The sequence below is a fragment of the Gekko japonicus genome, unplaced genomic scaffold (assembly GCF_001447785.1).
Source record: "Gekko japonicus isolate JY-2015 unplaced genomic scaffold, Gekko_japonicus_V1.1 scaffold241, whole genome shotgun sequence".
NCBI lineage: Eukaryota > Metazoa > Chordata > Lepidosauria > Squamata > Gekkonidae > Gekko > Gekko japonicus.
Window position 1 is genome coordinate 259,651 of NW_015160216.1, and position 15,414 is coordinate 275,064.

The 15,414-nt window shown below is 44.3% G+C and overlaps 1 protein-coding gene across 1 annotated transcript in view; it reads left to right on the plus strand.

Moving 5' to 3' along the window:
* Positions 1 to 15,414, plus strand: part of ABI3BP (ABI family member 3 binding protein) — a 237,506-nt gene that overhangs the window by 43,600 nt on the left and 178,492 nt on the right. Inside the window, exon 2 of the mRNA XM_015410582.1 lies at positions 12,072 to 12,251. Within this exon, the coding sequence (XP_015266068.1) occupies positions 12,072 to 12,251 (180 nt within the window). The remainder of the gene's footprint in view (positions 1 to 12,071; positions 12,252 to 15,414) is intronic.

A 15,414-nucleotide genomic window follows, 5' to 3' on the forward strand; every position in this document is an offset into this window, starting at 1 on the left:
ATGCCGACTCGGTGGGGGGGGGGGGGGGGAGAGAGAATGGTCCTCTCCAAACTATACCATGGAGACAGCCCTGTGATTGGTTGGAGAAGGTAAGGGGTTTATGACCTCCTTTCTCTATAGCCTATAATGAGAGTAGACACCCCATTTCCCTTTGCATTCCTTACTTTCCTCCACTCACCCCACCCATACAGCCCAAAGATACTTGTATGCTCTGGAACATCATGCTTTAGCTATAAGAAACCAATGTCTCTGCTGTAAGAATTGAATAAGTAGTTAGCCAGTTTAGCTGTCGTTTTTCTGTTCATCTTGACTGCCACTGAACTATATGTAATGATTTTTAAATCATTACTTGAATTCCTTCACTAAAGCCGTTTTACTCATGGCATGTGTCACTGGGGAGTGACTGGAATCAAACCCAGGTTAAGCTTGGTTATGTCACTGCATCAAGGCAGGGTCAGCCTTGACACATGCATAGACAACTAGCATGCCAGGGAAAAGATGAAGCCAGAGTTCTTTCTCCCTGTCATCTAGCTTTCTATGTACTGAAGGGTTTGTTTTATTTTATTTATTTATGCTTCGTTGGTGGTCCCCCATCCAGCCCTGCTTAGCCTACCTGATCTGACAAGACCATCCCACATCTCCTACTGCACACTTAAAGGTAAAGGTAAAGGTTCCCTTGCTCGAAAGCCAGTCGAATCTGACTCTAGGGTTGTGGTGCTCATCTCCGTTTCAAAGCCGAAGAGCCAGCGCTGTCTGAAGACGTTTCCGTGGTCATGTGGCCGGCATGACTAAACACAAAGGCGCACGGAACACTTACCTTCCCACCCAAGTGGTACCTATTTATCTACTTGCAATTTCTTGCTTTCGAACTGCTAGGTTGGCAGGAGCTGGAACTAGAGATGGGAGCTCACTCCATCATGCGGCACTTACTACTCAGTAAATTCTCAAGCTTTATATAATTTCTGAAAGGCAAGAAAATATGCTGTATTAAAATTGCCAGTAGGAGATAAAATTTTGAGAAAGCTGTATTTGGCTGTCTGTGCCAGAAATTACTCCAGAAGCACAGACCAGATCTTATTGAAGTTAATGTCTTATCTCATTGACTTTATAATAAGTGAAGAGTAAGATTACTTTGTAAAGTGACAGTGCTCAGGCACTTTAGAGAGCAACTGACTTCTTGCAATGGCAGGAGATATTCAAGTAGGTCTTCACATGGGAAAGCCAACTGATTTCACAGTAAATTAGCCTCTATTGCACAGCACACTTTTTGGGAGGGGATAGCAGTTTAAGGTTAGGTTCAGTGCTATAAAAGGCCGATCAAAAGCAGATTTTTTTAAATGTGGATTCAGTTTGGTCAAATGTCTCTTAAAACAATGATTTTCACTTAAAAAGAAGTCACAACCCATACATAGTTTCAATTGTCACAGATCGGATGACAGCAGGGCACAAAGCCAAAGACTTAGAGGCTTTACTGAAAGTACATTTCTGCAAAAGCCAGCCCAATGAAATCCAGGCAGATTTTTGATAAGCAAGCATGCACCACACTCTAAAGTAGTCTAAGGCTCTTGGAGCAGGGACTTCCCTCTGCAGGGTTGCTTCAACCAGGCCAGCAAAGGCACTTACCCAGGGGTCGTTTCGTAGAAAAAGAGCTAAGGGAACTCATTAGCATAACTCATTAGCATATGCCACACCCCCTGACATCACCGGAAGTGTGTCATAAGGCCACACACCCCGCCCCCAACGGTCCCGGCCGCCGCCACTGGCCTTGCAACTCCACTGCCGAGCCCCATGAGGGGCCCGGCGGTGGACCTGCAAGGCCGGCGGGAGTGCAAGGAAGCCCCGCGAAGGACCTCCCTGGCCCCAGGCAGGCAGGGGTGGGGAGAGGCAGGGAGGAAGCAACTTACCCTCTCTCTTCTCCTGCCTCCTCCTTGCTGAATGAGGGCCGGAATCGGGGCGGCCGGAATCAGGGGGCGGGGCTTCGTCATGTGCCCCGCCCCCTGTACCTCACCCGGGGGAACTGCGATCCCCCGCGATCCCCCCCGAAATGACCTCTGCACTTACCAAGATTAGAAATTTACTCCCCATTCACATGCTGACTTGTACTACTTTAGAACATTATTTTCCCACCCCCTCTCTCTTTTGCTTTGACCCCTCTCCAATAAGCTTGTCAAGTCTGTGCTGGGAACAGGAAATCCATCTACTGAGTGGCAGAAGAAAAATGGAGGGGGATGGGAGGAGTGCTTATCGGGATCCCAACACACTGTTGTCATTTCTGGTGTGACCAGAACTGAAATCAGTGTGTTGCCAGTGACATCATTACATCACCAGCAAGCTCCCCTCCCACAGTGTGTGTTTTGGGTCTCCTTCCAGCCTCATGTAGTCAACCCTGCACTCCAATGTGATTTTATCTCCCCATTCTCTCTTGGTCTTTTCATTTTTGTTCACCTTACTACAGCACTGGAGCCGGGGGGAGGCCCGAGGAGCCCTGCCGCCAGGTCCCCCAGGCCCGCACCAAAGCGCTGGGGCCAGGGGGAGGCCCAGAGAGCCCCGCAGCCGGGTCTCCTGGGCCCATGCAGAAGCGCTGCGGCTTGGGGGAGACCTGGAGAGCCCCACCGCCGGCTTCCCCGGCCCGTGTCAAAGTGGTAAGGGATCCACGGGGGTGGCGGTGGCAGGGGCTTGATGGGTGGGTGGGGGGGGGAGCCTCTCTCCCTTCTTCTCTTTTTCCTCCTTTCCCTCCTTCCCTTCTCTCTTTCTTTCTTTCCCACCTTCTTCTCTTCTCTTTTTTCACCTTTGCCTCCTTCTTCCCTTCTCTCTCTTTCTTTCCCTCCTTCTTCCCTTCTCTTTCTTTCCCTCTTTCCTTCTCTCTTTTTATTCTCTCTTTCCTTCCTTCTTTCTTTCTCTTTCTTTCCTGCTTTCCTTCCTTCTTTCCTTCTCTCTACTCTCTCTCTTTCCTTCCCTCTTTCCTCCTTCTGTGGCCCAACTCTAGTGTTTAAACTCCTTCTCTCTTCGCTCCCCCCCAGGCCAGCTGGGGAAGGGGAGGGGAGGCTTTTGAAGATGCCTTCTCCCCCTTTTGCTTCCCCTTCTGACATCACTTCCGGTGATGTCAGGGGGCATGGCATATGCTAATAGCCTAGTAGCTCATTAGCATACCATATGCTAATGAGCTCCTGCAGCTCTTTTTCTACGAAATGACCCCTGGTGGTGATGACTGGGGAATGGGAGCCAGGTGTGGCTGTCTTGTTGTGCACTTTAAATCTGGGAGGGAACAGTAAACCACATTGGATCAAACTGCTTGTCTGACCTCAGCCTCAGTCTCTCCTCTTAGAGTTTTTACCACACAAGGGAAACTGCTGGTATGCAGCCACTGCTCAATTACAAGGGAGAAATGGATACTCTCTATCCTGGCTGTTCTAGGAATCCTGTTGCTTTTCCATTCTGTGTTATTTCCTACTGAGGAGCCTAGGATGACCCAAGATATTCCTGAAGATTGTAGCCCCACAGTTGCACTCAGAGCCTTGAAATTAGGTGCCAGGGCACCAGATGGGATGAGGAAGAGGAACACTATTCATTGATGCAGCATGAAAGATGTTTGGTGGGGCATCACCCCTGTTGGCTCCCCTGTGGCTACAGGTCCAGCTCCAATCAACCTCCAGGCAGCTGAGTTCTGTACTAATTGAAATTTCTGAGTTGTCTTTAAAGGCATGCCTATGTAGTATAATCTAGACTTGAGGTTACAGTAGCACAAGGGCAGCTGCTCCATTAGGCAAAAGGGGCAATGTCCCACTCACCTCAGTGCTGTTTGAGACCTAAATAAAGAACTGGATGTCCCATGGACAATACATAAAGTGAGGGCAAGGGATACTGCATTTACATTCCAATCCCAAAGAAGGGCAATGCCAAGGAATGTTCAAACTGTCACACAATTGCACTCATTTCACACGCTAGCAAGGTCATGCTCAAGATCCTACAAGCTAGGCTTCAGCACTATGTGGATAGAGAACTGCCAGAAATTCAAGCTGGGTTTCAAAGAGGTAGAGGAAGTAGAGACCATATTGCCAACATTCGCTGGATTATGGAGAAAGCAAGAGAGCACCAGAAAAAGATCTACTTCTGCTTCATTGACTATGCTAAAGCCTTTGATTGTGTGGATCACAACAAACTATGGCAGGTCCTTAAAGAGATGGGAGTACCAGACCACCTCACATATCTCCTGAGAAACCTGTATAAGGGTCAAGAAGCGACAGTTAGAACCGGATATGGAACAACTGATTGGTTTAGCATAGGAAAAGGAGTATGACAAGGATGTATATTGTCACCCTGCTTATTTAATTTATATGCAGAGTACATCATGCAAAATGTTGGCCTGGATTAATCACACGCTGAAATTAAGGTTGCTGGGAAAAACATCAACAGCCTCTGATATGCAGACGATACCACTCTAATGGCAGAAAGTGAAGAGGACCTCAAGAGCCTCTTGCTGAGGGTGAAAGAGGAGAGTGCAAAAGTGGGCTTGAAACTCAACATAAAAAAAAACTAAGATCATGGCATCTGGACCCATCACTCCGTGGCAAATAGAAGGGGAAGTCATGGAAGCAGTGACAGATAGCATGTTCCCGGGATCCAAGTTCACTGCAGATGGTGACCGCAGCCATGAAATTAAAAGACGCCTGCTCCTTGGGAGGAAAGCGATGGCAAACCTAGACAGCATAATAAAAAGTAGAGACATCACCCTGCCAACAAAAGCCCGTATAGTCAAAGCAATGGTATTCCCAGTAGTAATGTATGGCTATGAGAAATGGACCATAAGGAAGGCCAAGCGCCAAAGAATAGATGCTTTTGAATTATGGTGCTGGAGTCAGTCAATCTTAAAAGAAATCAACCCTGACTGTTCCCTGGAAGGCCAGATACTGAAGCTGAAGCTCAAATACTTTGGCCACCAAATGAGAAGGGAGCAGTCACTGGAGAATACCCTGATGCTGGGAAAGACTGAAGGTCAAAGAAGAAAGGAATGACAAAGGATGAGATGGTTAGACAGTGTTATCAATGCAACGAACATGAAGTTGAGCAAACTCCAGAGGACGACAGAGGACAGTAGGGCCTAGCATGATGTGGTCCATGGGGTGGTGAAGAGTCAGACTCCACTGTGCAGCTGAACAACTACAAAGGCATATTAAAAAAGGAAAAGTCGGGGGAACCTTATGGAATTATTGACTGGTCAGAAAGTCATGCAGGGCAACAGAACCCAATGTCCGGCTTCCACTAGGTGGATAGTGCCTGAAGCTGTGTCAGTAAGTGTATCTTGGTGTGGTTTTTCACAGGCAGGGCTGGGCATGATCCTTGTAGGCCTGACTTTTATCTTGTTTACCTTTAAAAGTAAGAATACTTTATCTAGAGGTGAAGGTTTTCTTCCTCTTTATTGCTCAGCTGTAATCAAGGATATGGGTGTGTGAATTTCCCTTAATTAGTTTCCCTTCAGATGTAGTATACAAGGGCTGCGATCCTAAACACACTTATTAGTGAGTATGTACCATTGTATTCAACTTCTGAGTCAACAGTATGTTTAGGATTGCACTGAAAATCTCTGTAACGTAGATTAGCATAGCTAGATCAGCAAATAGATCACCAAACAGATAACAGTCATTGTGATACTCCCTGTACTAATTCCTATGGTTCTGATTCCACCTCACCTATCACTACCTTTTGGGTTTGATTTGATAAAAAAGATTCAAACCACTTCACTATCCTACCAGTTCCACATCTCTCTCCACATGCAATAAAATGGTGTGAAAGGTTCCAGTGGTAGCAACAAGAACACATTACCCTTATCCAGCTGTAAATGGAGATAATCCAAATCAATCTCTGTACCAAAGCAGGCCTAAAGCCAGACTGGAAAGGGTCAAGGGAAAATGTGTTATCCAGATGCCTCTGGAGTTGCTCTGCCACAACTTGTTCAATAATCTTCCCTAAATTGGGAACTGGTCTATAATTTGCTAGCCATTGAAGGCTTTTTTCGACAATAATCAAATCACAGCCTCTTTCAAGCTTTTATGAAAGACCATGTCAGCCAATAAGGTATTCACAGTTTGCAGGACTGATGCCTTGACTACCTCCTCACATGATTTCACCAGCAATAAGGGACAGCTATCTAAGCTTCAGATGGTGTTCCTCACATTCTCCAGGATTCTGTCAGCATCGTTCATAGAGACCACCTCTTTTGCCTGAATTACTGACAAACTGGCATCCAAATCAAAGTAGTTCGGAAAGATTTTATTCTCCAAAAAACTTGCAAAGTTTTACAGCCAAACACTTGATTTCTATTATGTATGTATAAAAATATGTTCTTCCCAAACTGTGGATACGAATAGCTTTTTCCTTACACTAAACCTCAGAAACAGTCTTCTGCTTTTGTCTTTATGTCTCTGTTGAGAATACTTCCCCCCTTTCCTGAAATGAGAATTATATTCAATAAAATTACATGAGGATATGCCAGATATTGGAAGAAATCAAAATAAAGCACAACCACCATGTTGCCAGGCTGCACAAATTAGCTCCTGGAAATAAAAATTCTGTTTCTGTCTGGGAAATGCTAATGTTGTAAATTTGAATATTGTTCAATAAACAATTAAACAACCGTTATATAATAGTGTTTTAAATTTATGTTAGTATAAACTTAATTATACAAAAGCAAGCTGTATTACATTAAATGTACCACACAAAAAGTGAGCTAGGTTATGAAGAATAGAAAGAATGATAATCAAGTAACATGGAAGCAAATGCAATTGTCTCAACCAGTGTAGGTTACAAAAACATGAGAATAATGTCAACACTGATAATGAAACCTCAAGACCAATGCTCCCTCTAAGCTGTGGAGTCTTGTAAGCAAAAAATCTACTTTGTGAGCTACTGGAATTAAAGTCGTGAGCAAGTGATTCGACTACTGCATAAATTAATTTGCTCTGGAACCATCTTTCCTGAGCAAAGACAAAAATGTGTGAGCTGGAAGCAAAAAAAAAACACCTGTGAGCTAGCTCACACTAACTCAGCTTAGAGGGAACACTGCTCAAGACTAATATCAGAGTGATAAACAGAACAAAGCAGAACAAGATACAGGAAGCTGGATGTCGATCCTCTTTTAAAATCTTCTCTTTATCATATCTTGCAGAACACTAGATCACAAATAATTCTGAATTGTATAAGTGATATAGTGGTGTAAAGAATCAAACCTACTAGAATTAAGTATTAAAAGAAGCTTAACATGATAAATACGCTTATTATTTTTTCACACTGATGAATCCATCCCAAATTGAAAATAGGACAAACACCAATAAAAAGCAAGCATCAGGCAGCCTGTCAAGTCTAGCTGGTTGGCAGAGATTCTAGAAACAGGATGCTGGACTATCGGTTAGAAACAAATATCCTGATGTTCTTACAGTGTCACAGAGTCTGTTTTCTAAAGAATTTTGGACTTTATCATTTAGAGAGCCAGTTTGGTGTAGTGGTTAAGTTCGCGGACTCTAATCTGGGAGAACAGGGTTTGATTCTCCACTTGCACCTGGCTGGATGACCTTGGGGAAGCCGTGGTTCTGATAAGAGCTGTTCTTGAAAAAGAGCTGTTTCTGTCAAGAGCTCTCTCAGCCCCACCTACCTCACAGGGTGTCTGTTGTGGGGAGGGGAAGGGAAAAGAGTTTGTAAGCCGTTCTGAGACTCCTTTGGGTAGTGAAGGGCAGGGTATAAATCCAATCTCTTCTTCTTCTTCTGGGCTGAAAATGAAGATGTCATAATTTTTAGTCCCTCTCCCATAAAAGTAGGTTCATATGGCAGCTGCCAAGCCAGCTACTGCCTGAGCCCCAGAAGAGATGGGGGACGGGTGCACTTAGTGATTGCCAAGCTGTCTACCACCTGCTGGCCTGCCTGAGCCCTGAGATGCTGGGCATAGCCACCTCTTACTCTTGTTCTTTCCCCCTCTATTGGTGGAGGGGTTAGACTCATGGCCCATGGCTAAGCCCACCCCTTTCTGAGGTGTTCTCTGAAGTAGACCCTGCTGTAGTGGTGAAAGGGTGCATCCTCAGAAGGAGTGGAAAATTTTACTTGAGTAATGTTTGTGTTAACCAGTAGGTCAAATGCAGGGTTATTTTAAGAGCAGCCCATATTATTACTCTGTCTCACTTCAGCTCCCTCCTCAATGACGGAAGACAGTGCTGGATGACATTTGTGGGGGGAAATATCTCCTAAATTTTAGCATGGTGACAGATAGGACCTTGTGACTATACAGGTTAATTAACTATAATAAATTGTTGCTAGAATGTTCTTCAGCACATAATGCATGCACATTTGCATGTTTTAAAGTAAAAGCTTCATCTTATATTCTAACAGCCAACTGGAGCTTGATCGGCAGATACTTATATCTTCAGATCAGGGCTACACTAACTGAAGGCAGATTTTCCTACAAATGTGGGGTGGGACAGGCTTGCAGAAAAATCTAAAACCTTTTTTAAAATGGAAGGGGGGGATTAAATCCACCATGAATGGAGGAGCATTGTCTGAGTTTGCACACACAGTTCCTCTGGCCTGGCAGCATCCACTATCCTCACCACATGTTGGTGACATTGGAGGTGGGGGGAGGGGGGACTGCCACCACTGCTGCAAACACCCGCTACAACACCCTCTGGTGCTTTGCTTGGGACCAGGACAAGGTGGAGGATGGCAGCTTCAGTTTATACCCCTCCACAAATAAAGAGCTTTGTCTATGTATGCACTATACACTATGTATCCAGGAGCCCCTTCAGGCTCAACCCCAGTGATGGCAGTCTGGGAGCCACCCTGGGCCCAGCAGCAGCAGTATTGAGAAGGAAGGGATTCCCCCCCCCCACTGTGCAATTTGCAGGCCCCCATTTGTATATTCTAATTCTCAACCTGGCAAAATCTGAGGACACTTAAATGCGGAGACTGGAGAAAACAGATCTTTCTACAAATGCCTTCAGTGGCCATTGCTAGGCAACCACAACAGTTTCCAGGCTTGGGTTCTGTCAGTCAAAGGCAGGGGAAGGGGGCCTTTCCAAGGCTGTTTTGGCCTTTGAGGGAGGACTCATCAGGGCCAGGCCTGGCAGCAACTACCAGGCCACTTACTACTCTTCCATGTCTGGCTGCTTGCTAGTGTTGAACAGCAACCACAATACAAAAACCAGTGTGGTGTAGCAATGAGAGCTTCAGGCTGTGGCCACACACACTAAATAATCCACTTTCAATCCACTTTCAATGCATTTCCCAACTAGATTTTCCCAGTTCACACAGTAAAAATTCAGTTGGGGAAGCTGCGCCAACGTTGAGACGCCGCGGCGGGATCCCACGGATCCCCTGGCCGCGGCGCCTTTTCTCCCCGGCACGATCAAACGCCGGGGAGAAAACACGGCCCTGACCGGGAGCCGGCTGAACTGCGCATGTCGGAGCATGCACAGTTTGGCTATGGGCCGGGGTTGTGCCGGCGCAAGGACGCGCCGGTGATCAAACGCCCGGCTTGCCGCGGGACCTTGGAAAGTGCACTGAAAGTGGATTGAAAATGGATTATTCAGTGTGTGTGACTGTAGCCTCAGACTAGTACCTGATAGTGCCAGGTTCAAATCCCCAGTCTGCCATGGAAAACTCAGGTGATCTTGGGCCAGTCACATACTTCCAGCCTAACTTACCTCACAGGGGCTGTGATCACCCTCACTAAATAATCCTCTTTCAATCCACTTTCAATGCAGTTTCCAACTGGATTTTGCCAGTTCACAGCTAGAAAGTGCATTGAAAGTTGATTATTTAGTGTATGTGATTGCAGCCAGAGTTTGTGTGAGAATACAAAGGAGAGAAGAATGATGTAAGCTGCTTTGGTTCCTATTGGGGAGAAAGATGGGGTATAGATGAAGTAAATAAATAATAAATACAGTTGCTCATACAGACCCTGAGTTCCAACAAAGCCCCAGGTTCTGATCTTATATGTGCAGACCTGATCAAGAGGAACCTCGAGTGGTGCGTTCCAGTTCTTGCTACCTTATTTACAACTATAGATAGAACTGGTAGAATACCTAAAGACTGGGGGGTGGCAATAATAGTGCCTATTTACAAGAAAGGGAACAGAGAGGATCCTATTAATTATAGGCCGATCAGTCTGCTAAGTATAATAAGTAAGCTTTATTCAAAACACTTACAGTGGAAGCTAAAAGACTGGATGGAGCAGGAAGGTCTTTTGAGACAGGAACAAACAGGCTTTAGAGAGGGACGGTCATGTTTAGATCAGTGTGTGATATTGAATCACTTGATTTCCAAATAAATACAGTTGAATATGGGAGGCCGATAAAAGATAGGTTGATGAGTGGGTGAGTTGATAGGTGAGAAGGAGACCGTGATGCAGAGAAAGGGGAGAAGAAGGAAGGAGGGAAAAGGGAAATAGGGTGGGGAGGCAGATATAGGGGGAAGTGAGGTGCCCCCTACAAGTCCTTGCAGCTTCTGTACCATGAGGATCTGGCCCAGCAGGTGGTACTGCACAACTGGGCCACAGTTTTTCCATGTAGAAGCAGCTGGAAGGGATAAAAGCTGAATATGGGAGGCAAATAAGTTGGCTGCTGGGTGGGAAGGAGAAGGAAGAAGGAAAAGTAGAGGCTGTGGGGGCTTTCAGTAAAGGGAAGGAAACTATTTCATGAGGGGGAAATGAGATACCCCCCACTAATCCTTGTTGGTTCCCTGCTTGTACTTTTTTGATGCTTATGTTATGCATTACAAACAAAGTGAGGAATTAATGCGTGCCTGTTGGCTCAAATTCAGAGCCTAATTAAACTTACTCTTTGACTTTTGTGCTTTGGGCCAAGCAACACTTAGAGACTGATTGAATTGTGCTTGTTTCCTAAAAATACCATTATCTGGAAGAGAAATTACTATCTGTCATTTGGTAAGAACAGGCACCTTCCAATTACTTGAACAGCATATGTGACAATATCATTTAATTAGTGTGAATGTTTTGCAAAAACTAGCCAAGACTGGGTAATGTTACTAGGAGTTAGGATATTGGCTCTGCATCAGGGAATGCATCAGAGTGATAAATAAATCTAATAGTGTAACAGTGACCAAATTTCTCAGTCAAAACCTGATGCCAGAAAGCCTCTGTTTCAGTATCGGGAATCAGTCTCCTGCTGCTAGTTGATGCTCAGTTTCAGTGGTAAATTTATGGCTTTATTGCAATTTGCTGTTTTTATTTATTGTTATTTTGAACATACAGTTGTTAGAAAATGTCATGAATGCATTTCTGTGATAAGGATACATAGTGAGGTGTCTAAACAGTAACTGGCAACTGGGTTACATATGTTCTCCAAGCTGGATTTCTATGGCTGACAGATTTTTTTCAGAATATTAAGAATTACAGCTAGTTTCTAAGAAAGTAACAAACAGAAGTAAAGCCATCTTCCCATGAACTGTTAACACCAATTGGCAAACAATGTGAGTCCCTAGTGGTCTTTTAACTGTTCATAATAAAAGAAGAATATTTTTAAAGGGATTCTGTTAAAAAACCTATATAACACCTATTGAAAGAGCAGTAATATTCCTATTTCTGCACTGCTCTGTTTGTGCAAAATGGGATCTTTCTCAGAGTGCCACTATAAGCCATGAAATGTGATTCAATATACAAAAATTAGAAGGGGGCATGGTTCCTTTAAGAATAACCACACAAAGAGTGGATGCAACATTTTTTACCTACTCTAAAAGAAGAACTAGGATGCCAAACAGTTTCCCAGTAGGGCGTGATTACATATAAATTAGCCACTGCTTTGCAACTTGGTTGTGTCTACTTGTATGGAATATGACAAGATGAATAATTATGGTCAGGGGGTTAGGAGGACTTAGATGTTTGTTCTCTGAAAATTTGATATTACATATAAATGGTGATATCATTACTTTGAAGGATCACTTGAAATGCTATGGGCCACCATTAACCTTTTGACCTGACCTATAATAATTATTCAAAACATGCATGTTCTTTTTACACCTCAAATTTATGCTGAAATGGTAACCTCTTACATTGTTTTCTGTGTTTTTCTCAGTTAAGAGACAAAGCCTGAAAGTTCAGATCAACGCTACTGGAGATTCAGTGTGCATGAGATATATTCGACCAAGTCCGAGCATCAAACTGGAAGGCTTCGTCTTGGGGTATGGCAGCAGCTTCTTCTCTAACCAGTATATTCCTCTGCCATCAGATGGAAAACCTTACATAACTGAAGTTGGTAAGGCGATCTGCAAAACTGTATTTTGAATGCATGGTTGTGGTTTTGTATTTTGGATAGGTGGTTGTGGTTGTGGGATTTGAGAACATTTATTTGTGGTGTTGGGTACACATAGATATTTAAAAGCAGAGGAAACAGGAAACTTCATCAGTTGTGGATGCTTCTATATGTTCTGAAAGATATATTATTCTGCACTTTGGCTTGCATGTTTCCAGTCACTAGAATGATTTCGCATGTATGTGAAACATAGTAACTTTACACAATTTCAAAATGTTGAATAGTAATTAAAACTGCTCTTTTTTGGCCCCGTTCATACGAGCCCATTTGGGACGGGAGTGGGACGGAACAGGGGCGGAGCAAACGGACGCGATCCCACCTCAACATCTGGGGAGCGTGCCGTCTCCGTCCCTGATCCGGCCCAAATGGCGCTACCCCGCTGCAAAAACGAACCACCTATCTAGGTGGTTGCAGCCGTCTGGAGCGCCCCAAGCCGGCCGTGGGATCGGCAGCGCGTCCTTGCGCCACCGCATCCCAGCCCCCGGTTTTGATTAGAGATTACAAGTGAGAACCCAAAAAGAAACTTGCAGTGAGGGGAATCCCATTCCACCTATCTTTGCTTCCTCCCCTCTCCTCCCATCTCTCTCTCCCCCTTTGTTTTTCTCTCACCCCTTGGGTCTTTCCCCCCCCACTAACTGTGCTGCTCCCATGGCTCAGGCTGCTCCTCCCCCCACCCTTGCTGCCAGCATCACACTGTCAGTGCCAGAGCAACAGCTCCCAGTAGTCCTGTCACTCAAGCTGTCTCCCCTGCTGTCCCTCATCCCTTCCTCTTTATCTGATGCTCTTCCCCCTCATTTTTCTCTCCCCACCTCCACGGTCTTCCCCCCCCCCACTAACTGTGCTGATCCCATGGCTCAGGCTGCTCCTCCTCCCACCCTTGCTGCCAGCATCACAGTGTCAGTGTCAGTGCCAGAGCAACAGCTCCCAGTAGCAGTGGTTTTGGCAGCAGGGTGGAAGTTGGGGGACAGTGCAAGCTCCCCCTCTTTACGCACGATGTTGACCACATTGAGGGCGTGGCCCCGATCTCTGGAAAACCATAGACTTTTCCCTCCGATGATCCGGGCCACGCCCCCAACGTGATCAACGTGGTTGCATCACCTCTGGTGATGCAGCCATGCTGCGCTTAGGGGGGCGGATTCCCCCCGGGGCCCGATTCCGCAGCGGTGGAAATCGGGCCTCCAAAGCGGGGGTTACCCGCCCTCCCGCCTCCACTTGGCAGCCCTAGTCTACATTCTGATGCAGATCATCAACTAAAGCCACCAGCTTTCTGTAGACAGTATTTAGTTATGTAGAAAATTTAAATAATCAGCACAGGAGATAGAGTCTGTTATTTGGAGGGTTTTTGTAGTCAGAAGTTTCACACAGAAATTCCCTGTTGCTGCTGGGGTACAGATGTCCAGTTTGGATATATATTTGTGAATAGATATAGCTAATGGAACAGATTGGGGCATGTCTGCCCCAATCTTGATATTGAGCTACAGATACAGAGTTGGATCCAAAGTTTCCATGCCTCTAACGGAAGGCTGCTTTCAGTGACAGAAGGTCCATTGAATCAGAGGAAGGCCCCATGGAAAAGAAACACTGAATGGTCTGTCTGCCCACTAACTTTGGAATTTTATCTGGTACCCTCATCTTTGCTTTCTGTTCTGTGTTTGTATCTAACACATTTTTTAAAAGTTACTTTTTGTAATACTATTTAAATGTAACATGACCAGTCATTAACTCTGCTACTAGATGAAGACAATTTTGTTAGGTAAAAGTGGAACTATTTGAGAGCACACTTTTTCAGGTTCATTAAAATATGAAATTTAGGGCTAGTTCACACACAACATTTTTCCTAAATGAAGATAATCTCTATGTACTCTCTTATATATAAAATATCTATAGTATTATTTTCTTGAGACTACAAGCTTTAAGAAGGCAATGTAGTCACAGCAAAAGAAAGCCTTCATCTGATTTACATACGGTAGTTGTCATGGTGCTGGAAATGAGTTTGTCGCAACTCTTACTTTTATTCATTGCCCACCCCCTTTCATATATATCTGAAAGTAACACATGGCTATTGTAGTTACCAAGTTGCATGAGCATTTGAGATGTCATAACCTTGAATTATCCAAGGAGAACAAGGAAATACTTAAAAGATAATATTTGGGGGGGGGACATAAATTCAGAAATATAAGAAAATAGGATTGTAAAATAATGCAATAATTTAGCTGAAGATGTAATCTGGGCCAAAGTACTTGGAAAGCACTGGAGTTTCATTTGCTTAACAGATGGTTTCCAGAAAGTAAAATATGTTTCTGTCTCCAGACTTAGTTCATTATTTGGACATGCTGGTTTGTGCCCATGGAAACAGAGGTGCAGCAAAGCACAACTGACCATATCCTCTGTCAGGGAAACAGACCTTAGATGGGAAGGGATGGCTCAGTTAGTATAATGGTCATACATAGGGTGTGTGTTACAAAATATATAATACACAGCTCTGTCTCCTTAAAAAAAAATTATTGTCAAGATCTAATCGCTGAGTTCCAGTGTTTCGTGTATTTTGACCCACAGCTGTCAATTCTTTAAAAAATACCTTGGGGAGATTCATCTTTGAATTTATCTACCATGCATGTAAACTGAGAGGTGTATGTATATTTGTTGGCTCATGTTTGGGGGACTTACACATACAGTAGTTACAGGAGAGCCTACAAGAGAATCAAATAAGTCAGGTGGGCCTTCAGTATGCATTTTCTGATGCATTTACAAATTGGCATGATTCACAACAAAGTGATAAGAGCCTCTCAATTTGGAATCAGTCCTTAATGTTGATGAAGAATTAAAAGCAAAAGAGAGATCTTTCAAAATCAGATATATATTCTAGTTACTGTAGATTTTTGATGTTACCTCTTCTGGAGAGGGACTGTGATTTCGTAATAAAGCACATGCAGAAGATCATAGGTTCCATCCTTGGAATCTCCAGTTAAAGGATGTCAGAAGGTTCTGGAGAAAGACCATGTTTCTCTGTCCAAAACCTGAATAGTTACAGCCAGTCCGTGTAAACAATGGTCAATGATCTGATTCCATATAAAGCAGCTTTGTTGATCATCCCTGTAAGTACAGT